The sequence below is a fragment of the Marmota flaviventris genome, chromosome 3 (genome assembly GCF_047511675.1).
Source record: "Marmota flaviventris isolate mMarFla1 chromosome 3, mMarFla1.hap1, whole genome shotgun sequence".
NCBI lineage: Eukaryota > Metazoa > Chordata > Mammalia > Rodentia > Sciuridae > Marmota > Marmota flaviventris.
The window spans coordinates 112,313,834-112,338,319 of NC_092500.1; the positions used below are offsets into that span (position 1 = coordinate 112,313,834).

General features: G+C 38.8%; 1 protein-coding gene across 1 annotated transcript in view; it reads right to left on the bottom strand.

Moving 5' to 3' along the window:
- Dctn6 (dynactin subunit 6) overlaps positions 1 to 24,486 on the bottom strand; it is a 45,468-nt gene continuing 20,982 nt past the window's right edge. Inside the window, exon 7 of the mRNA XM_071610254.1 lies at positions 1 to 78. Coding sequence (XP_071466355.1) covers positions 76 to 78 — 3 coding nt within the window. The 3' untranslated portion in view covers positions 1 to 75. The remainder of the gene's footprint in view (positions 79 to 24,486) is intronic.

Consider the following 24,486-nt stretch of genomic DNA (forward strand, 5'->3'; position numbering starts at 1 on the left):
TCTTATCTTCATCTTCACATGGTATTCTCTCTGTGTATATCTATATGCCTTCTCATGGTGTGAGTCATCTCCCTGTTACTGTAACAAAATTCCAAGATGAACAACTTACAAAGAGGAAAGGCTGCTGGGTGTAGTAGTGCATGCTTATTATCCCAGCTACTTGGGAGGCTGAGGCAGGAGGATTGCAAGTTTGAGGCCAGCATGGGAAACTTGCTGAGACCCTGTCTCAAAATAAAAAATAAAAAAAGGGCTTGGGATGTAGATGTACAGCACCCCTGGGTTTTATCCCCCAAGCTCCTCCCCCAGAGAGGAAAGGTTCCATGTAGCTCATAGTGTTGGAGGTTTAGACCATGGTTAGTTCCATTACTTTTTGGGCCCATGGCAAGGCAGCACTTCAAGGTGAAAGCCTGTACTAAAGTAAAACCATTTTCCTCATGACCAAGATAGCAGGGCCGGGCCGGGGGCGGGGGCGGGGGAGAGTTCCCATTAGTCGCTTTTAAAAGCAGATCCCACAGGGCTCCACCTCTTCATATTTCCACCACCTCCCATCAGCAAGGGACCAACCTTCTAACACATAGGCCTTTGGGGAACATTTTTGTTCTTAACTATAGTACATGCCTTCTTATAAGGACACCAGTCATTGGATTTAGGGCTTACCCTAGCTTAGTGTGACCAAATTTTACCACACTGTATCTGTAAAGACCCTACTTTTGAATAAGGTAACATTATTCCAAGGACTTTTTGGGAATAAGATCTGGATGGATAAGAATTTGGAGAAGACACTGTTCAATCCACTACTTCAACACAGATATTCTTCATTTTAGCCATGAACAATGACAGCATCTGGATTATCCCTAATGGATTACAAGTCCCTTTATCATGAGTAATAAAGACAAGAGGAGACATATAAAAAAAAGAAATTTGAACTATTTTTTTAAAAAAATATTAATTTTTTTAGTTGTAGTTGGACACAAGACATTTTTAAAAAAAAAATTATTTTTATGTGGTGCTGAGGATTGACCCAGGGTCTCACACATGCTAGGCAAGAGCTCTACTGCTGAGCCAAAACCCCAGCTCCTAAAATTGAACTCTTGTTGTAATACATTTGACTAAACAAGTTTTGTGGAGGCCCTAGGAGAGCAAGGGTGAAGATTTTGCTGACTTTCCTATTGTTGGAGAAAACAGAGGAGCAGTTTTCTGCAGAAGAAAACATTCCAAGACATGGATAATGAAAGCAACCTCATGGAAACATAAGGATTGGATCACAGTTAATTTAGGCAAGAAAACAGTGCAATGAATATTACACAAACTATCACATTGTCTCTAAAAAGTGTTCTTAAGGACATGGGAAAATGCTTATGCTGTATTATTAAACAAACAAACAAACAAACAAAAAGCCAGGATTCAAAATTGGGCTTGCAACATGAATTCAACTATGCAATAGAGACAAAACATTCCCTGAAAATAAGGCTTGTGCCAATTGTGAGGTGGGGACATGAAAGCAGAGGGCTATTGCCTTTTATTTTCATGCTTCTACATTGTTTTAATTTTTTTCTCCCAATAATAATGTCATACTTGTTAAAAATAAACTTTTTACTTGAGAACAGTTTTAGATTTACAGAAAAGTTGCATACGCCGGGTGCTGGGTTCAATCCTCAGCACCACATAAAATTTAAAAAAAAATAAAGATGTTGGGTCCACCGAAAACTGAAAAATAAATATTAAAAAAAATTCTCTCTCTCTCTCTTTAAAAAAAAAAATGTTGCAAAGATTTATAGAGTTCCCATATACCTAGTACATTGTTTCCACTATTGTTAGCATTTTGCATTTGTCACTACTAATGAGCTAATATTGATACATTATGTTAACTAGTTTCCATTCCTTTTAAAATATATTTTTAGTTGTAGTTGGGCACAATGCCTTTACTTCATTTATTTTTATGTGGTGCTGAGGATTGAACTCACCCAGCACCTCGATTGTGCTAGGTGAGCATTCTACTGGTGAGCCATAACCCCAACCTCTCTCTCTCTCTTTTTTTTTTACATATATATTTTTAGTTGTTGATGGACCTTTATTTTATTATGTAATTGTGTGTGTGTGTGTGTGTGTGTGTGTGTTTAGGGTCTCATTAAATTGCTGAGTCTGTCATTGAACTTGTGATCTGCCTGCCTTCTGAATCACTGTGATTATAGAGTTGCTGGAATTACAGGAGTGTACCACAGTACCTGGCTTTAATAGGATTTTTAAAGTTCATTTTTCCATTCCAGGATTCCACCCAGGTAGCATGCTATGTTTAGTGATCTTGTCCTCTAATATTCCTCTAGGCTATGTCATTTTCTCAGAGTTTCCTTGTTTTTTATGAGATTGATGATTTTGAGGAATATTGGTCAAGTATTTGTAGGATTTCTCCCTACTGGAATTTGCCGGATGTTTTTCTCATAATTAGACTGACATTAAGAGTTTTTTGAAGGAAAAAGAAAAGAAAAGAAAAGAAACTACTGAAGTTAAATGCTATTATGTACAGACTGTGTAGGTGCTGGGAAATAGCATTCTCACAGCTCACTTGCTCTCTGCCTTTCAATGTGTTCGGCTTCTGCCTCCTCTATTTAAATCTCACTGAATATTATTAAAGTACGTATTCTTTTGTAATGAAACATACAATGAAATAAATATTTTGGGAGAGGAACAGGTATTAGAGATTGAATACAGGGATGCTCTACAATACACAGCCTTTTTAAGTTTTATTTTGAGACAGGGTCTCACTAAATTGCCCAGGTTGACCTCCTACTTGAGATCCTCCTTTCTCAACTTCCCCTGTTGCTGGGATTACAGACATGCTGGTTAATATTTTTAAATAAAGATTATGACAGAAAACTAACAGTGTTTGACACTGGGTGGTAGGTTATGGGTATTTTCTTTAATATTTTTTTCTATAAAAGTCCTAAAATATATTTGATACTTAGTAAAAACATTTAAAAAGGACAAATTCAAGTTTATTGGACACACACACACACACACACACACACACACACACACATACATTATCACTTTTCACAGTTAGAGATATCTCTGGAGAGCAAGGAGATCCAAGATCTCTACTGGGGATTCTTAGAGCCCCCTTTATTGAGCTAGTAAGTGACTGCAAAAGTGCCTGACATCTATGCAAATGACATGCCAAAGCGTCTAGGGCAGCCTATCTTCTTAGTTATCTTGACAGTTTGCCCACAATTCTGTATACACTCTTAAGAGTTATTTTATTTTTTTTTTTTTATTAAATCTTACTGTAAAAAACCTGGAAGGGCTGCAGCTGCGCAGGGCTATAGGGACGAGGGGAGGAGGGAGGGAGGAGTCTCCGGCCTGGATCTGGCTTGGCGCGGGAAGGGAAAGTGTCAGATTGATGGGGAACACACCAGGGCCTGGCTGCGTGCTGGGAGCAGTCAAGATTACTAATGGCAGGACAGAAAGTAACAGCAACAAAAGAGCGAGGGCTGGGGCTAGAAGACAGCTCTAATGAGAACATTGAGCTGCATTCCAGGCTAAAGGGTAACCCAAAAATGTAAGCAAGCCTGGAGCTGAGATTAGTTATAGCCAAATAAGTCTTGCAAGATTCTGAGGGTGCCGGCAGCTGGTGGAACACGGGCACCTCTGCGTCTCTGAAGCCCGTGGTGTGAGACTTTGTATAAATACTGACTTTTTAGGGAAGACAGAGGAGCCTGTCTTTTTCCACTGGAGGGATTAGGAGGAGTTTATTGATTTTTAAACAGCCTATTTCTAATCAGGTTTATTTTAGATCTAATAATTCTTTTCTTTTTCTTTCTTTCTTTTTTTTTTAACTGGGTGCAGAGAAGGGAATTCAACGGTCAATTTAAGGGTAGAGTATTTTTAATTGCTATAGAAGATGTTACATTGAAACAAAGATTGTAAAGCACGTGCAAATCCCAAGGCACTGATCCCGTGAAGATATTCTGTTAAACAAGGGAAGCCTTGCCCAGCTCTTGGTTTGGTATTATAACAGCTTGTCAAATGAATTGATATCCATATAATGGAGTAAATGATGATAAGTTCCAGAGAAAGCAATCTAAACTAAAGTTTCCACTGGTGAACTTCTATTCATTCTTCAAGACCCAAAGTTTTTCTAATTATCTTAGGCATCATAGTAGCTCTGTCCTCTGCTTTCAATATGTAATGCTGTAGTTATTTTAATTATTGCAGTTACCACAACATACTACAATAATTAATTTATGGTTCTGCTCCCTGGAAGACATGAGTTGTAGAAAGCAGAGGCTCATAACTTATTCTCATTCTGTATTCCTTTCTCCTTCCAAATAGCTCAGTTATTAGAATATTGTGGGCAGGTTGAGGGGTACCTTGGAGGCAGGATGTCGACAACCAAAGAGGTTGGATCTTGGGGTCACAAGAACTGGCTGCAGGGCTGGGATCAGGCAGCTCAGACATCAGAGCCCAGGGAGCTGCGGAATGCAGGTGATTGATGTGTCCCAACTCCAGTTGATAGGTATTCCTTCTCCTCTTGCCAAAAAAGGTCTCTGCTCCCTAGAGTGCTTAAAGGGTTCATCCCTAAAGACTAAGTAGGGTCAGTTAGAAAAGAAAGGTTGGATTGAGGAAGTACCTAGAAAAGAGAACAACTTCGGGGCTGGGGATGTGGCTCAAGCGGTAGTGCGCTCGCCTGGCATGCATGCAGCCCAGGTTCGATCCTCAGCACCACATACTAACAAAGATGTTGTATCCACCGAAAAACTAAAAAATAAATAAAATTCTCTCTCTCTCTCTTAAAAAAAAAAGAGAACAACTCTGAGTGGAGGGAAATAAGGCAACAGTGTGGAACTTACAAAAGACTTTGTTGAACATTATGATGTGGCTGTCTGCCAGCACTGTGCCCTTTGGCAAGTGGACTCATCTCCTGGAGACTTAATCTCATTTGTAAGACTTGAATACTCAACCTTATCTTAATTGACAAGTAAAAGTTGCATTTATTTATGGCCTACAATGTGCTATTCTATATATACACACACATTGTGAAGTACTTACATCAAGCTAATTAGCATATCCATTTCCTCACATACTTAGCTGTGTGTGTGTGTATGTATGTGTGTGTGTGTGTAGTGAGAACCCTTAAGAACTACTCTTTTAACAATTTTCAAGTACAGTAGGCCTTCCCTTCAGGGGGTCCCACATCTGCAGATTTAACCAACAGTGAATCAAAAATATTTGGAAAAATTATGTCTGTCCTAAGCATGTACAGACCTTTTTTCTTGTCATGATTTCCCAAGTAATAGTAAAGTAACTATTTACATAGCATTTAAATTGTATTAATTATTTATTATGTTATTTAGAGATTATATAAAGTATATGGGACATTGTGGGTAGGTTGCAAATATTGTATCGTTTTATATAAGAGGACTTGAGCATCTGTGGATTTTGATATCTGCTGGGGTCTTGGAACCAATCTCCTCAGATACCAAAGGAAAACTACAGACGATGCATTGTTATTAGCTATAGTCACTGTGTTGCACAACAGATCACTTGAACTCATTCCTCCTAGCTCACTGAAATTTGTATATCCTTTGGACAACTCTTTTTATCCCCCCATCTCCCTCAAGTTTTTCTTGTCTTTGTGAGGACAGAAAGCAAATGAGATTCTTTTGGTTGCAAGATTCACTAGAATCACCTGCAGTATGCAGAGGGTGGTGGCCATGGTATGGCAATAGAAAGACTGGAATCTCAGTGTGTCCCTGCCCAGAGTCATGGTGATTGACTAAGGGCACACATAGCTAGGACTTACTCTGAAGAGATGAAATACAAGTCTGGAAGGGAGTCTGGGACCCAGAGCAGGACTGGTGGGTAATGTACTGCTCTGTCCTCTCAGGAGCAGGCGCTCATCAGTTGCACCTGCCATTTATTCAAATCTGTCTTGAGCCTCTATTGTGTACAGACTGTGTGGGTGCTGGGAAATAGCATTCTCACAGCTCACTTGCTCTCTGCCTTTCAATGTGTCCTTCGGCTTCTGCTCCCTCTACTTAAATCTCTATTTATGCATTGGTCGGTAGACTTGTTTGCAAGTGTCTGCCAGAAACCCATTTCAAACTAGCTTAAGTAAAGGGAGTCATTAGTGGTTCATAATGTAAATAAACCATAGAAATGCAGGGATGGGTGAGGAAAGTAGAGGGAAACAGGGGGAGAATAAGGCTGGTCCCCTGGGATTGATGGATCTGGCTCACCAGGGCCAGCTGGGATTTAAAAATAGCTGCAAAACCCCTTCAAATAGAGATGGCTTAGCCTAGAGTTGTGGGAAGGACACTACACAGGATCCTTTTTCTACTTTCAGATCTGCCACTTATTAGCTGTGGGATAGTATATATAATATTGCTAAGTCTTCATCTGTTACATGGTACTTAAACAATTGCCCCTTCTTTCTACCTCACAGGGTTGTTATGAGGAACAAGTGAGTCAGTGTTTATGAGTGTTTTAGAGACTGCAAAGTGCTATATAAACACTGGGTGATATTATTATAAAAATATCTGCAGGTGAGCTGCATGTGTGCATTGGCATGCTATGTAGCCATATAGCCATATCTTTCTGCACGCAGACTTTACTGGAAAGAACAAAGTTGATCACCATTAGCAACTGATAATTCAGTCTCGTTGTATTCAGTGGGATGTGGGGCTTCCACCCTATGTTCCCAGCTTTATCCAGTAACTGCCTATTGCTAGAACCACTGACCTCCCTCATACTAATCTCCAAGACCCTACAGTTTTCTGAGCCAGTGCTCAGACAGGAGATAATTAAGTAATTAATGTCCTATAGGGTTTAGGGATCCTGGGTCCTCCAATTAGCCCCTGCGTTTCTACTTGGTCTCAGCTGCCAATCCCACAGGGTAGGACTGGGGGTGCCAGAGGCTCAGGAAAAAGCCTGATTTTCATCACTACACACAGGGCTTCTGTGTGGTTTTCAAAAAATTAATTATATTATTTTAAAATACATTTTAATATATTTTAAATGACATGTGGTAACTGTACATGTTTATGGGGTACAATATAACATTTTAGTACATGTATATGATGTGTAATGATCATATCAGAGTGAATAACATATCTGTCACCTAAGACATTTATCATTTCTTTGTGCCGTGAACATTAAAAAATCTTCTTTACCAGCTGTTTTAAAGTATTTAATTAATTGCTGTCAACCATAACTGTGCTGTAGAACATTAGGAGTTGCTCCTATTATCCGGCTGCATCCTGTTTTAGGTGGTTCTTGATGCCCATCTTGTTCCACCTGGTTTGTCTTTCCAGGAGCTGGTAATCTGGACAAATAGGTTATCTAAGAGCCATACTATGAGGGCCATCTGTTGCTTGGGTTTGCCAAACTTGTTCCCCTCTCCAGGTGGGAACTTGCTGCCATGTGCAACCTAAACTGGGCTTGAGAGCTGATCCTGTTAGTGACCAGAAACATCTTCTACCTCGAGCTGCATATGGTGGGTGAAGCCTACCTGCCTTGTTTTGCCAAGGAATCTCCTGGCCTGTGCTCCAATCGGAGGTTTTAACAGATTGCTTTCAAAATTGGCAGGGGGGGGGGGGATGTGTTTCTGCTTACATTTAAAGGAGATTTCTCCTAGATAATTCTCCAAATTCTCAAACACATCATGTTTTAACAGCTTTCTGCTCTAAATTCAAATTTACTGAGGACTTACAGAACAATAGCAATAATATTATTAATAGAGAGCAAATGTGTATAGAATGGATCCTATGTGCCTAGCACTGTGTTAAGTGTTCAACAAGTGCCCTGTGAAGTTTTTTCCCTCTTTTACAGATGAGGAGAACAAGGCTCAAGAGGCTAAGGGTGGCATAGCTTGTGTGTTGCACAACTGGAATTACAGCCAGGTCCCAAAGCTTTTGGCCTTTCTTCCTTCCTTCCTTTCTTTTCTTTTCTTTTTTTCCTTTTTTTTTGGCCTTGTGCTGGGGACCGAACCTGAGTTTCCGTAACTTATGCAGAAGGTGTGCATATTTTTGAAGGTTTTATTACATGTCTAACTTACATGTCATTTTTTTCTCTTTGGAAATTGCAGAAGGCCCATGTCCTATCCTACCCCTTCTCCGGTTCTTTGTCATTCATCCTGAAAGCATTCCACCAGGAGCTGTGGGAAATACAAAGCAATCAGACATATCTCCTGCCATCAAAGAGTTTTAATCTAGGAGATAAACAGAGAGTGAAATATGTGCTGAATGAAGCTCTAACTAAGTTTCTTTGCTGTTTTCTTTTGGCTGTGTAGAAGTGGTATCAACTCAGTTCACTCTGCCAAATATCTCAAATTTGAGAAGCCTTTGAATTCAACAGCTAACGGCTATGTCAAAAGAGAAGGGACAATTTCTTTTTAAAAAATTTAAGAGGCAGAATAAAACTTGAATGGTGAATTGATGCTGATACTGTCAATTATCTTAAAAAGATTTTTTAAATGGTGCTGGGGATTGAGCCTGAACTCAGCCTGAGTTGAGGGTCTTGTACATGCTAAACTTGGGCTCTACCACGAGTTACAGCCCCAGCCCAATTACCATATTCTTCACAGTTGCAGTAATCTGCCCTTGCCCAGAGATATAGAGAGGAGGATAAATTTTAGATTTGGTTACTGTGGGTGCCATTCCACATTCTAGTCCTTCTGGCCCATTGTGGAATGATTTGTTCAGTTTAGCAAACCTTGTTTGATGGATGGTCCACTGTGAACCAGACAGGTTCTAAGGTAGGTGGAGTGTTTAAGGTTTCAAAGGGAAGGGCACCAGCCTGGAAGGATTTGTCATTGAGATAGGAGGACAGATTTGTCTCTAAAAGCAGGTCAGTGCAGTGAAAGAGGTCTGGATAAAGTGCTATGGAAGCCTAAAGAAGGGGATTTAGCCCAGTCTTGGAATGTGAAATAGTTGCATGTGTGTGTACATGTGTGTCTATGTGGGTTTTTTAATGTGTCATTGTATGTGGTTTCTGAGTGTCTGTGTATGTGTTTGGATGTATGTGTGTGCAAGTGTCTTTACATTATGTATCTATATGTGTGTCTGAGTATCTGCATGTCTGAGTGCCTGTGTGTTATCTACTCATGTGTTTACTTGTTTTGCGACACATCTGTCTGTCTGTGTGTCTCTGTATGATTTTTCCTTGAGGACAAGATGTCTGACCGAAATATATATTTTTTTTCTTTTTAATGCTAGTGATTGAATGTTGGGCCTTGCACATTCTGAGTATGACCAACCACTGAGATAGACCCATAGTCCTGGCTTAAATCTTGAAAGGAGATTCCAAAAAGAGAGAAGAGGCTGAATAAGCACTCAGAGGCAGCAAATAACATCCAAAGACCCAAAATCTGGGATATGAGGTGGAAGTTCAGGAGAGGGAGCTGGACAGGCAGGTTGGGCTTAGGACTGGGAGGCCTGGGGGTTGCTGACTGAAAACCTCAGGTTTATCCCATCTTAGAATTGGGCCCTGGGAAGCAGGGAGCCATGTGATTAGGATTAGGAGACACAGCTCTGGCTGGAGCCTGGAGGCCAGAGTGATCAGGGGCATGCTGGCAATGGGACCTAGTAATCAGGGGAACAATCTAGAGGGAGGTCATCTTGCCTGAATTCCAGCAAGAGAATAAGTGATGAGTGGAGAAGGCCCCACCCATTCTGCCTTTCCAAACTCCTAACTGGGACTTTAGCATCTCTAATTCAGTCTCCTCTTTCCTCCCCCACACCACCTACTTGCCCCTAGCAGCTCCCCAGGCTCTCCAGATTATTCAGCATTCCTCAGGCTGTCCTCAGACAATTGGGAAGAGTGAAGTCAGGGAGAGGTAAAGAAGCCACATCAGAGTTTGACAGAGGCAGAACTGGCTGCTGGCTTCCCCCTTCCAAGCGCCATTGTGATCACCATGGAGTTTCTTTTACTTTTTGCAGTTTATTACATCCAACTACTTCTCTATTAGCCTACTTGAGTTGCAGACTGAGACACGTATGAGAGAGTTCAGATATGTTGCTGGGATGGAGGTTCTGCTCTAACTCTGGGATGGCTGCATATTGGTTCATTTTCTTTCTAAACAGACCCCCTTCCTTCTCATGCCTTCCTCTAAGTTGTCCTAAGAAAGAACCCGTGAGGACTACAAGGGGGTATTTTGTCATCTCAGGAGCAGGCTTCTACCATGAGAATTCCTTCATATGAGCTTCCAGGCCCCACTTCAGTAAATATCCGCCAGATCAATTTGCATGGTATCTGCGATGGGGAGAGTTGCTAATGGAAGTATGATTAATCTGATAGAATTATCTTATTCTGATGAAATTAAGGTCAGATTGCTGTGTGACTGCTTTGTCACTTTTATAAACCGCCTTCTAGTATCATCTTGGGTAGATCAGATGAGGGAGCTGCTTATGGATTTGGCAGAAGGCAAAAAGGAAGAGATACAGAGGGCATATGAAGGGACTTGGCCAGTGTGCCCAGATGAAGGTCTGCTGGATTATTTATTTGTTTGTTTATTTATCTATGGTGCAGGGATTGAACCCAGCGCCTTGTGTTTGCTAAACTCACTCTCTACTGCTGAGCTACAGCCGCAGCCCTGAGCTTTCTAAGGTCTGCAGTGGTGCCATTGAGGCCAATTACTGTCTGCTGTAGAAGCTGGGGTTCTCAGTCCATATTTGAACATTTCTGGGAGACTCTTGGACTGTGCTAGGTCCTCAGGGCTTCACAATTGATTCTTGAGAGCAGCAATCTCAGATCCAGATGAGGGATAAGAGGAAAATCCTGTTTGGTTGGATTCTGCAGTCTCTGTGTCCTGCACTGAAAATTTTTGTGAGGGTCTTCCTTTTGAAACCTCTTATATGCAACAAGAACAATGTATTGACTCTTTCTTCTGGTGTCATAGTTAATAATTACCAAGAATTGCAGAGAGGTTTTTCAGACCAATATAAAATTAAGGACCTTACTGCCTCCAAATTTTCCAGACAGAGATGAAAGAGCCAAACATGGCAAAAGTATACGGTGAGTTTAATCATTCTTTTTTATTTCCTGAAACAAGCTTCAGAAGATGCTAGGTTAGAAGAGGAATGGGCTCACTTACAGCCCAGGAGAGCTTGGTGCTTGCTGGAGGAATCCACTACATAGTGTCTTCTAATATTATTTTAAAGCCTTAAGAATGGATATAGCCATAACTTCGTTAAAATAACATGGATATTTGAAAAAGAAATATAATATTGGTTATGATTATAATATCTTAGTCACCATTTATTAGCACCTACCATGTTATGGGTTTTCTTTTTACTAACTGCTTTGTATACTTATTCTCAAAACCAAATTGCTCACAATCCATCGCACAGTGGTTAGCTTTTAGGGCTGATACATCAGCTTCTCCATATTGCTCTGGTTGCTGTGTTCATTTATACTTTATTAATCTTGATGCATACACTCTTTATCTTAACATACTTCTAAGGTGGCATGCAAATTAATGAAAAATTTGGAATGATATTCTAATGAGTGATCAATTATTTTCTTAAATTCTAAGGAATGGAAGGTTTATTTGGACTTTTATTTCTATTTTAATTGACATGTAATAATTATTTATATTTATGGGATATGATATGATATTTGATGTATTTGTACAATGTGTAATGATCAAATCAGGGTGATGAGCATTTTTATCTCCTTCAACATTTGTCATTTCTTCATGTTGGGAAACTTTAAAGTCTTCTATATTTTTAAATAAAATATAAATAATAAATCATTATGAACTACAGTCACCCTATTGTGCTATGGAACATTAGAACATATTCCTTCTGAAGATCATTAGAGTAGAAGAAAGGAACTGGGGAAGGAACGACAGAAGGGAAAGGGCAGATACTAGGGAATGATATTGGCCATATTATATTGTGTACATGTACAAATATGTGACAACACATCCCACCATTATGTGCAACTATAATGCAGCAGTCAGAAAAATAGGGGAAAAACAAGGACTGAGGATGTAACTCAGTGATAGAGTGCCCCTGGGTTCAACCCCAGAATTGCAAAAACAAAAACAAACAAAAAATGATAGGATTTTTCTCAAAGATCTCTCATGTCCCTTCTAGTTACAAAATTCTAGCCTTCTGTCTACATGATACATGGTCTTCGGCCATGATGTGGCCTGAGAAAGAAAGAGATGGAATCTTGGTTTCTTTTTTTTTTCCTTTCTTTTTTGGTACTGGGGAATGAACCCAGGGGCACTTAACCACTGGGTCATATCCCTAGCCCTTTTTCATATTTTATTTTGAGATAAGGTCTCACTCACTAAGTTGCTTAGAGCCTTGCTAAATTTCTGAGGCTGGCTTCAAACTCTCAATCATCCTGCCTCAGCCTTCTGAGCCTGTGGGATGACAGTCATGCACCACCATGCCTACCTGGAATCTTAGTTTCTATTTAAATCAAGGTCATAGTTCAAATACTATTGTTGGTACCAGCTGACTAAACTGTAGGTCTCAACAAATCCTGAAATTTCTTCTTATCAGGGAAAAAAAGGACCAAAATAAATTGTAATCTTTATGATAACATGTATTTCTATGACTAAATTGTTATAAACTCCTGAACTACTTTGAAATAACAAATTTTTATAGGTTTGGAAGTGTCTGAAATCTTTACAAATCCGAGCATAAATTTTAAGTTTAAATGAAGAAATATAATTGCCTATAAAATGTCCATGTAGAGTTACTGTATTTTTACAATTGCAAGATGTGATCATTTATAAAATTGATCCAGTCTTATTTTAACAGAAGAGCTTCACATAATAATAATTTGTGGAGTTGGAAAATTTTTTTAAACAATGTTTTTATATGTTTCTATTTTTCTCCTTGTTACCCAGTTTCCCTCTATCTCCCCTCACAACTCTCCTTCCTGGTCTCTGGTACCCACTATTCTAACTTACTTTTATGAGATCAACTTTTTTAGCTTCCATATATGAATGAGAAGATGCAGAATTTTCCTCTCTGCGCCTGGCTCACTTCACTTAAATGTCCTTCGGATCCATCTGTTTATCTACAAATTACAACATTTCATTCTTCTTTAATGACTGAGTAATATTTCATTGGTATACCACATTTTCTTAATCAAGTCCCCCTTAATGGATTTTTTTTTTTTGGTTGGGAAGCAAGGAAATCATTCTTGCTAAATTATTCTTTAATGTTTACTATGTAAAATAGTGGTACTTTTACAATCAGAGCTGGAAAGTGTTGATGAGGGCTTTGCAGGGGATAAAGGCAGATATGAAGGAGACTTTGTTCTTTCTGTACCTTCCCATGGATCTGTCAAAAAGACAACTTACTTAAAGATCTAAATTGGCTTTATTTTTGATTATAGAATCAGGCCACACTTCATTCCATAAAATAAAATGAATATTCTAATGGGCTGAGCAAATAGATTAGTTTATAGACAGAGAAGAACTGATAAAAGTAGAAACAAAGAATAGAGAGCAGATTGGTCATTTCAAAGCCACTTTTTTTGTCAGGTGGGATAAGGGTGGGGACAGACAGGGAGACAGAAAAATAGAAAAATAACTGATTATTTATTTTTAAGGATTGCAGCAGAGAGGATTTTATTATCATGAAACAGGCCTGTTTAGGAAACTTGCCTGTTATCTCTCCTGGTTTCTGAGAAGATCAGATAAAAATTTATTTTCAGTTGTTGTCTAGTTTTTTGGGGCCAGTGCAGGAGCTTAGTCCTGCACTAGTTTATTTAACAGATAACAATGGACATGTGGGACTTCTAAAATGAAGTCTCGCTCACTCTTCTTTTCAAACAAAAAATGTACGCATAGTTCAGGAGCTGTGACACACACACATAATCCCAGAAGCTTGGGAGGCTGAGACAGGAGAATCACAAGTTTGAAGCCAGCCTTAGCAACTGAGCAAGGGCCTCAGCAACTTAGTGATACCCTGCCTCAAAATTAAAAAAAGATGCTGGGAATGTGACTCAGTGGTTAAGCACCCATGGGGGTTCAATCCCCAGTTCCAAAGAAAGAAAAAAAATGTACTCATAGACACATAATCTTTACTCTATACTCATGAACAATTTATACGTGTGTGTGCATATAAATCTAGTGTATGTATGATCCTTCCTTTAAACAGTTTCATTTCTCCCTGAGTAGCCCTTCATGGTTATGCAAAATAATTATGCACATAAATCTAATTGAAATATAAACTATTCAGAGAATTTAGATTTCCAGAGAAGAGTAACAGCTGCTTATGGATCAGGACTCCTGTTTTGAGGGGGACAACTAACACCTTCACTGGAAGGGCAGGCAAAGCCACTGCTCCCTGGCAGCTTGCTGTTCACTTAGGTGGTGTGAGGTCAGAGTGGGTGCTCCCCACGTTCTCCCCATGTTGTGGGGCAGGGATCCTATGTCCTATCTCAGTTGTACCATCTTTGAGAGAGGCTGTGGAAAGGCAGAGAGGGGACATGAGGTTAGGTCGTCCTCAAAATTCAGGACTGTGGACTCAAAGATCCTTTCAAGAATTTCCAGATACTTCCAAGTAAGAATTTGCAGGAATGACAAAGCAAATGGGTCCTTACAATCTGAAGTCAAAGGCAGTTCAAAAGAGCCTTACTGGTAAGGCTGATTCTGTTTTAATGTTCTGCTTTGGTGAGTCCTTGTACTGACCGAGGAGGGATAAGAATAGGTGGGGGGAATGGCAAAGAAAGGCAATGATAAAGTTTATACTTGTTATTTATTCATAATCCTACTGCCTGCTTTGAATGAAGAATGGGTCAGTAGTATGAAGATAGAAAAACCATCTTTATGTATGGATAAGGAAAACATTAGTGGGAAATTAATAAAATGGTACCAGTGGTGGTCTCTTTCTGTTGGAGTTTCGAATGCACCTTTTTATTTTATTTCCAAATTTTATGAACAGAATAAGACAATTATCATAAAAATAAAATATGAAAAAAAGCCATTTAGCTCTCTTTTGCAACCTGTACCACATATTTTGTCTGAATACTTCTTTAAAGGTGGTCATCTTCAACCTTGGGGACATGTGTCCCCTGGAAAAGTTAAAATTTGCAGAGATTTTAAAGACTGTTTGGGGTGCTGATGCACAGCCCAGGTTGATGATCAATGAGCTTATGGTTTCCATAGACTTCTCATTAATCTGGGTATAATAACCCTGTGAGGTCCCAGGTAAATGAGGCTCTAGACCAGCATCATTGGAGCTGAAGAAGATGTCTAACTGCTGTCCACTATCATGACTATCAGATAACGGGGTGTGAGTCTCTTTATTACTGCACCCAACTCCATGTGCTTACTGCTTTAAAGTTACAACTCAGGAGACAAGAGTTGGTGGGAAGGAAATTAGGTTTAGGCAGTGGCTGATCCCCTGAGAAGATGTGGGGGAGCTACTGTCCCCCCAAATAGAAAATCTTTGAGAACTCAGGTATGAGAAAGGGGCTTTATAGGGGAGGAAAATAGGTTCAGGGGGCAATATGGAGTCTTTGTTATCCAGGGCATACGTTTCTCTGTTTTTCTGGCTGGAACATTATAATCAGTCTCAACTTTGACCTTCAGGGGCTGGTTCTGTAATTCTTTAGACAAACATATTTCTTTTCTACAAGTTAAATATCACAGAAATTTATATGCTTTTTTTGTTTGCTGATGTACAGAACTAAAGAGTAAGAAGGGATGTTACACATTCTGGTGTAATTTGCAGGTTACCAAGTACTCTGGGTTCTGTGACTCTAAGGAAAAGTTGCTAATTAAAAAGTTCCTTTTAAAAGGAATAGCTAATCTTTCAGTTAATCATTAAGATTTAGAATAGGGGAGGAGAGCAAAAGGGCAGCTTCCACAGGAGAACAATTTTAACCCATTAGGCAGCTTCGACAGAGTAGCACAGGTAGTAGGAGACTAATAATATATTGCTCAGCTGTGTGACCTCCAAAATCAGAGTTTTTTAAAGTCAACTAAAAGTATATGAAGCTAGAAGTTTTATTAGGTTTTTTCCCTCCATTATATCCTGTACACATGCATTTGAACAGGATTCCTCACAAAGGTTTCCATGTTCCCTATTAGATTATTTATTGGATATTAAAAAATAAATAAGTTCATCCTCAAGGCAATCTTCTTTAAATTCATTTTTTAAAAAAGTATGGATCTCATAGTACTCATGGAAATGCTAGAGGGTTAATGAAATAAAATATATAAGGGACACTACAGGTTGGGATTCACCTTGTTAAATAAAAATTACAGTTGACCATTATTTTGAACTAAAATCCTACACTAATCTTCAGTAGTCCTGACTAAAAATCAAAATGGTGTCTGTGTTGGTGTGGATTTGATGCAACCTTTATAAGATGTGATCTAGTGAAAGGAAGTGAGGTCACTGGGGGTGTGCCTTTGAAGGGAACACTAGGACCCTGACCTATCCTCTCTCCAAGTGGCCATGATATATGTAGTTTGTTCTGCCACATGCTTCCTCCATGATGTGCTGCTTTCCTTACCACAGGCTCAAAGGCAACAGGGCCAAGAGACCATGGATTAAACCTCTGAAACTATGAACCCAAATAAATCTTTTCTCATTTTAATCTGATTTTCTCAGGTATTTTGTCATAGCAATGGGAAGCTGACTAACATTGTCATGTAAAAGTTTCACTTCACCAAGTTGAAACTAAGCTCTTCATCTAACCTTCTGAGAAATCAGAATTAGGAAGAGATAATAGCCAATTTTCCCAGTCTTTTTTCTTTTCTTGTGCTGGGGGTTGAATTCAGGGCTTTGCACATGCTAGGAAAGTGCTCTATACTGTGTTATACCCACAGTCACCAAACTGGCCAATTTTATTTGGCATGATAATGAAGTTCCCTTTGCTTTATTTCTTACACAAAAAGTAACCTGATGTTAACCAATCAATTTTTTTTTTTTCTACTGTCCTACCCCGACCTTACAGGGAAAGTAACTTTGAAATTACCAATTCTTTTTGTTCTTTTGTTTTTGTTTTCTTCAGGCTTTTCTGTCTGTAAAACCAACTTCTTTGGCTCAGTTCATAGAATACTCATTGCTATGTTTCCTGGAATGAAGCATTGCCTGATTCTAAAATGGAAAATAAAGCCAATTAAGATCTTTAAATTGCTGTAGTTTTGTCCTATGGCCACCTCTTAGATGATTAACAGATGGTCAATAGTGACAAGAAGTACCATTTTTTAAAAATCTAAACATGTGTAGGAGGATCAGAAACTGTAATATATGAAATGATACAAATCCTCAAAGTTAGTTTGCAATAAAGAGAAAAGACCTGGATCAAAATACTGTAGACTTCGATTTAAAAGTAATATCACTATTTAAGATATTTTTATCTTAATTACCATCTCCTAGGAAAGGAGAGTATTTTCAGATTCTAGAGAGCCTATAAGTGAAAATTTCCTGAAATACAACCATACTTAAAAAAGCAATTCCTGCGGGGCATGGTGGCACACACCTTTAATATCAGCTGCTTGGGAGGCTGAGGCAGGAGGAGCACAGGTTCCAAATTAGCCTCAGCAACTTAGTGAGGCTGTAAGCAACCTAGTGAGACCCTGTCTCAAAATAAAAAATAAAAAGGGCTGGGTTGTAGCTCAGTGGTTAAGTGCCCTTGGGTCCAATCCTTGGTGCCAAAAATAAACAAACAAATAAACAAAGAGAATGAAAGCACATGACAGACAATTTAAACCTACTAGGCAGCTTCAGCTAGAGACTCATCTCTAGCTGTGGCCTAGGCCTAGGCCTGTAATAGGGAGATCTGGGGAGGCTGAGGCAGGAGGATTGCAAGTCGGGGGCCAGCTTTTAGCCATTTATAAGGCCCTGGCTCGAAAATAAAATAAAAAGGCTGATGCAGTTCAGTGGTACAGTGAGTTCAATCCCCAGCACTGAAAAACAAGAAACAAACAGAACATATTCCTCTTTAAATGAGTGGAAATGAGCAGGGTAGGAGAGACACTGCTGGCAGTCTCTTGCCCCCCTCTCTGCAGAGTTGCCACAGTTCATACTCAGGAACAACAGTCAGGCTTGCTACACAGGATCTCATACCTGTGTTAATGGGATTAACAGATTCTCCATCCTGGGAGCTTTGAATCAGGACTGTAATATGCTGTTTAGTCACCCTGCAGGTCAATGAAGGGAGGATACATAAACTAAGGACAAAGCCCATTGGGTCTTGCGCATGCATAAGCAATGAATGCTGGTTTGCCAAGAGATCAACAGACCAGGCAAATTTGCAAGAAGGAAAGCAATGGAAACTGCTGGTTTCCTGGCCCCATCCTCTGTGGGGCCAGCTAAACTCCATGCCCTTGGATTCCATTAGCTATCTCAAAAGCCTTCCAGGAAAGCCTTTTTTGCTTAAGCTGGTTTGAAGTAGTGTTTTTATCTCATGACTCAAAAAGTCTTAACTAGGAAAAAGCAAAATGTATGATTTAATCAAATAATTAATATTGAGAAAGAAATGTAAATGGAAGCAAACATTAGATTATATTAGTCATTTTCCCTGCTGAAAAATTTGAATTGTCCTTTTTTTGGCTTTTTGAGAGTAGTAATGAAGAGAATTATTTAAGAAGTTCATGGAAGTTATGGGCCCTCTCTTCAGAAAACACACACACACACACACACACACACACACACACACACACACACATTTCATGTATAATCTATGGACCACTTGGTAAGTACTTGGTGTTCTGAGCCTTAATATACGTACTCATACGCCTGCTATTCTCATCTATCTCTCATTTAGACTCTAAGCTTCTTTCTAAAGGAAAAAGTTGTTGTTACTTCGTAAATTTTCTTTAGTTCCTTTACCTGGTGGCTCAATTAGTATTATTCAATAAAGTTATTATCTGTTAGATTATAGGATGTACATTTTCTTATGTTTCTGCCATTAAAATAAAGTATTATGTAGAAGCAGTGGAAATTTTATTAATAAATTAGTTGACCCCAAAGAATGAGTTTAACCTTGTGGACATTATTAATATCCTTTTTGATTGTACACCATGATCCATGCCCCAAACTTAGTAAATGTTCTGTTAAGGGGACTAAGATTATTTCACATTGAAATTAACCTTCTCGCAGACTATTTTTTAATTTTTTAGTATTGCATTACTTTTTTTAACCTTTATTTTATTTTATTTCATTTTTGAGAGAGAGAGAGAGAGTTTTTAATATCTATTTTTTAGTTTTCGGCGGATATAACATCTTTGTTTGTATGTGGGCCTGCTACCGCTTGAGCCACATCCCCAGCCCCTTAACCTTTATTTTATTTATTTGTTTTTTTGTGGTGCTAGGGATCGAATCCAGTACCTCACACATGCTAAGCAAGTGCCCTGCCCTTGAGTTACAACCGCAGTCCCTGTAGACTATTTTTTTCGTCTCTATTGAATTTGTAATTAATCAAAGAAGGGCCCAAGTAGGTATGGAAGGGAGAGTGTCTTGCTTGAATCCAGGCTCTGCTACCTACCACAACATACCTGAGCAAGTTGTTTAATCCTGGGCTAGATTTTCTCACAGGTGAATGAGATTAATAGCTGTACTTAATCATCAGGTTTTTGTGAGGTTTCAGTAAGATAATCAATCCACTAGGAAGACACGAAGAAATGTTAATTTATTATCTATGTGAATTGACATAGACACTCTTGACCCTTTTAATTCTCCACCCTTGCAGTAGCCAGCAGTATTGGGCCAGGGAGGTACTTTCTACACTAGCAAAGCAGGCCCCACAAAGTTGAGGCAAATTTTTTATATTTTTGTTTCAGTTAGGGCACAAAATTTCTGCAAGTTAACAGGCAACCACAGCTCATATTTGCTTAAACACTTGGAAAATGTCTTATGTATCTATGAAAGTCTAGAATTAGGTTCTAAAGTTGGGCTCAGCCTCATCTTGAAGCATCTACATTTTTTTCTATATTTTCTTTCTGCTGCTTTCCCTCATGGTGGTAAGGTAGCTGCCAGCAGTAAACAGGCAGCATGTTCTCCTATTCATATCCAGTGGGAGAAGGAAAATTTCCTCCCCCAACTATGAAATATAAGTTCTTCCCTTAACTTGTTTTAGGCAAAACTTAGTTACATATGCTCTTGTGAACCAGTGAAAGGTTAAATATTCATTGGAATGGACTGATTAAGTTTAATCCATGGTTTGAGTGGATAGTTGGACAAAATTGAGAATCTATTAGGAAGGGGGAAATTGGATGCTATGGTCTGAATATTTGTGGTCTACCCCGAAATCATGTTGAAATCCTATTTACCCAAGGGGATGGTATTAGGAGGTGGGGCCTTTGGAATTAGTTAGGTCATGAGGGTGGAGTCCTCATGAGTGGGCTTAGTGCCTTTGTAAAAGAGACTCAGGGGAGTTGTTCATTGAAGGTACCATAGGAGCCAGGAAACTGCCCTTACCAGACACCAGATCTCCTGGTGCCTTGATCTTAGACTTCTCAATTGCCAGAAATGTGGGAAATAAATTTCTAATAAACCACAATATATAGTATTTTTTAATAGCAGCCCAGAAGGAAGAAGACAGGGAGACCTTCCTCTAATGTGGCTCTTTTGTGCAAAGCTGTAATACAGGGAGGGGCTTCCTATGAGGCAGAAAGAGGGAGGCCACTTTAGCAGAATATTACATACAGCATGAGAGTTTGCTCTCATCATATTTTATATTCTTCTTTTTTTGTACTGGGATTGAACCCAGAGGTGCTTTGCTACTGAGCTATTATACCCTAAGCCCTTTTTATTTTGACACAGGGTCTAAGAGCTGATGATAAGTTTGCTAAGTTGTTAAGGCTGGCTTTGAATTTGTGATTCTCCTACTTTAGCCGCCTGAGTTGCTGAAATTACAGTGCAACATTCTCTTCATATTTTAGTATTTAAAACTAAGATGCACTTGATTTTGCCATGTGGCAAAAGCAGATTTGATCTATCTATCTATCTATCTATCTATCTATCTATCTATCTATCTATCTATGGTGCTTGAGATTGAACCTGGGCCTTGCACATGCTAGGCAAGTGCTCTTCCATCCCTAAATCTAATAACTTGCTTATAATTTAGTAAAGAGCTTTCTGTTCTTTTTGCTACATTATGATAAAGTTTAAATGTAAAGAATGCCATCTGGGATCAAGTGTGGGCCATTCTTCTGATTACAAAGGATATGGAAGACCATGGCAAAGCTTTCCTGGCCACAGGGGTAAACCCTCAGTCACAATCTTCCCTTTTGTGCGTAATCATTTAAGCAATATATATATCAACATCTACAACTGTGCCAGCCTGCATTAATAAAAAGGAAACATTTTAGGCACAGTTATGGGATAAACTGAAAGACTTGAAACCATTTTTTTTTTTTGGTACTGGGGATTGAACTCAGGGGCACTCAATCACTGAGCAACATCCCCAGCTCTATTTTGTATTCTATTTAGAGACAGGGTCTTACTGAGTTGCTTAGTGCCTTGCTTTTCCTGAGGCTGGCTTTGAATATGTAATCCTCCTACCTCAGCCTTCTGAGTTCCTGGGATTACAGGCGTCCAGTTTTAAACCATTTTGTTAAAGGTGATCAGGTTCTAAGCTGGGGGTGTTGTTCAGTGGTAGAGAACTTGTTTAGCCTATATGAAGCCCTGGGTTCTATCCCCAGTATGGCAAAAAAAAAAAAAAAAAAAAAAAGATTAAATTCTAAAAATCTGTTAAAGTCAAGCACATGTACTTCAGCAATAAGGGACTCTAAAATGTTCTCTTCATGAAAGTGAGGTTGTTCTTTTGAAAGTATACATAGATCACACAGGAAAGATTGAGGGCTTGGGCAATTCATTTTGCTGTTCCTGCAATTGCCAATTCCGAAGCTATGCCTTAGAAGCCTTGCTTCCCTACCCAGACAGAATCTGTAGTGAGTTAAATGGAAAAGTCAGCTTTCTAGAACAGGCATTCATGAAATGATAATATATATCATCAAAATTTTATTTTAAATTTAAAACAGATACAGCAAAACATTTACCCATTGTTCCTTTGGTGTCAAGCTAAAAACGTGGAATGTGGGCCTGCTGATGGGACTGCTTGTAAGACATCTATTAACACAGCAAGAGTCATTATCAATTTCAGTTTCAGTGGAGTGAGGACTCAAAACATTTATGAAGCAAAATAGGAACAAAAGCCTTCTATATTTTGGTGCTCCCCTCTCCTCCATTCAAATTTTCACAGTGTTTTGCCTACCCCTAATTCCACAGCATTTAAAAAAGTCTTTATTAGACCTTTCCCAAACACTAAACTTATTTTCATAAAGGTTACAGCTTTATTCACCCTCAAAATTGTTTTTCATACTGATTTTTGATTTTTAAATTTTTAATTGAATTATGTAATTACTAACTACAAATTGCATAAACAAAGTTGGGAACAAATAAAATTAACTTTTGGAAAGCAAACAATGCAGGGAGAGATGTGATTGACCCACCAAGGTGTAGGTTACTGACTAGTTGTGAAAATGAGGTGGGCTTGAGCATCTGGCAGTATTTTTCACATGGAGCACAGACTGGTTCAAAGGTCTGAGCCATACAGGTAAGAAAGGAATAGTGAGCTGGTTTAAGATGTAGAAAATCTAAATTCAGGGATTTTGCACCATTCAGACTCACAGGAAAGGAAGAAGTTTTGCTGAAATCCTAATGAGAGGAATGCTAATGAGAGATTTGACCAAACCATTCTTTGCTAGTCTCAGTGGGACTAATCATGCTTCTCTGTGGGAGGTCAAAATTCTTGCACCTCTCTGAGTGTATTTAGTGTTGCAAGCGTAGACTCAGCGATTGCTCTAAAATATTTAAATATATCAACCTTTGAAGGAGGCTGGAGTAAAGCTGTTTCTAGTTTATGTTTAGTAAAGTATTAAAGTCTAAAGTGTTCCTAAAAATGTGTCAGATTACTAAGGGTAATAAGTCTCCAACAGCACTGTGTTTGCTAGCCAGTAGTAGAACCATGCTGTGCATTGGTGCCCTCTTGTGGTAAAGCTTCAGGTCTGCAGTAGGAATTATGAAGCTTTAAAACAAAAGCATGGACAAGAAATCTTCATTTACCTTCTTTAATTTAATGGCAGACTGCATGCTAAGAGTTAGTCCCCAAAATGATAAAAGTGGTGATGTTTGAGGGTGAACCATGAAATTAGAAGTGTTTTTTTCCCTATCTTCTGAGTTGTGTAAAATGAAATTGAATCACTTTTACCAGTGAAAAACAAGACACTACTGCAAATTACCACCATAGTTAATTAGTAATGATAAACAGACCCAGTTTATAGCTTTGGACAGAATGACCTGGAGCCTGAGGTTGGGATCCCTGTTTGGGTATGTTTTAATTGAATTCAGTAGATTAAGTAATTTTTTTTAAATTTCCTATTCTTTTGTCTTATGCAGATTAAGAATTTAAAGATTGTGAAGACTTGAAAAAAGGTAAATCCATATCTGTTATCTTAATTAGTATTTGAAAGCTCTATCTTAAAAGGTTTAAAAAAATCTTCCAACAAGGCAACATAGAATATGGTTCAGATCATGAACTTTGGAGTCTAAATGCCACTTATGAGCTGAGTCACCTTGGACAGATAATTATCCTTACCCTCTCTAGGCTTCAATTTCCACAGCTGAAAAATAGGGAGAGTATCATCTACTTGATTAAAAGAATTAAAAACCCACACAAACTAAATTCACATGAATACAAATCAGAGAGATCCTCTAAATTTTCTATGTGCAGAATGGAATTTGGGTGCCCTCATCTAGAGTTCCTTCTTTTGCTGAATGAGAATAATCTGAAGGCTATATTTACAATTAGAAGGTTGTTCAGCAAAGCTTGCAATTAGAGTCAAAATTTGTGTTATTCACAAGTCACAGTGGGAATTGATAAACTGGTCCTGCATCAACAGAATTTCTGGTCACTAAATTGTCACCTCTCCTAGATTCAGGACCTCCTCTTCAATGAATAGCAGTGCATTCTGTCATATTTTGTTTCTCCAAAATCTGTTTTGGTAAGTTCACTATTTCTGTTTATATTTTCCTTCCTCAAATGAGTTAACATTCCTTAACAGCTAACAGAGTACGAGGTGCTTTTTTTTTTTTAAGGTTGCAATATTGAATAGTTTGCACAATGTACTTAAGAAAACTATGCATCAGTGTTCAGAGTAAGCAGCTGAAATTTAAGCTGTAATCTTCAGATCATTTAAGCACCAGGCTCTTATCACTGTGTTTTTTTTTTTTTTCAGTGTTGGGATCAAACTCAGGCCTTGTACATGCTGGGACAGTGCTCTACCACTGAGTGCCACGCCTAACCTTACATGGTGATTCAGGAAGTCTATCAGTCTGGGGGTTCTTTGTACCAAGTCCTTACGGTGTCTCATTGTTGCCCCCACATACTAGCAGTAGTTTGGAGAGGCCATTCAAGCAGTTTATCACAGCTTGTTCAGAGAACAGTTTAGAACCACCATAGAATTTCAAAGACAGTTTTGTAATTTCATCAGAGGTTGAGAAG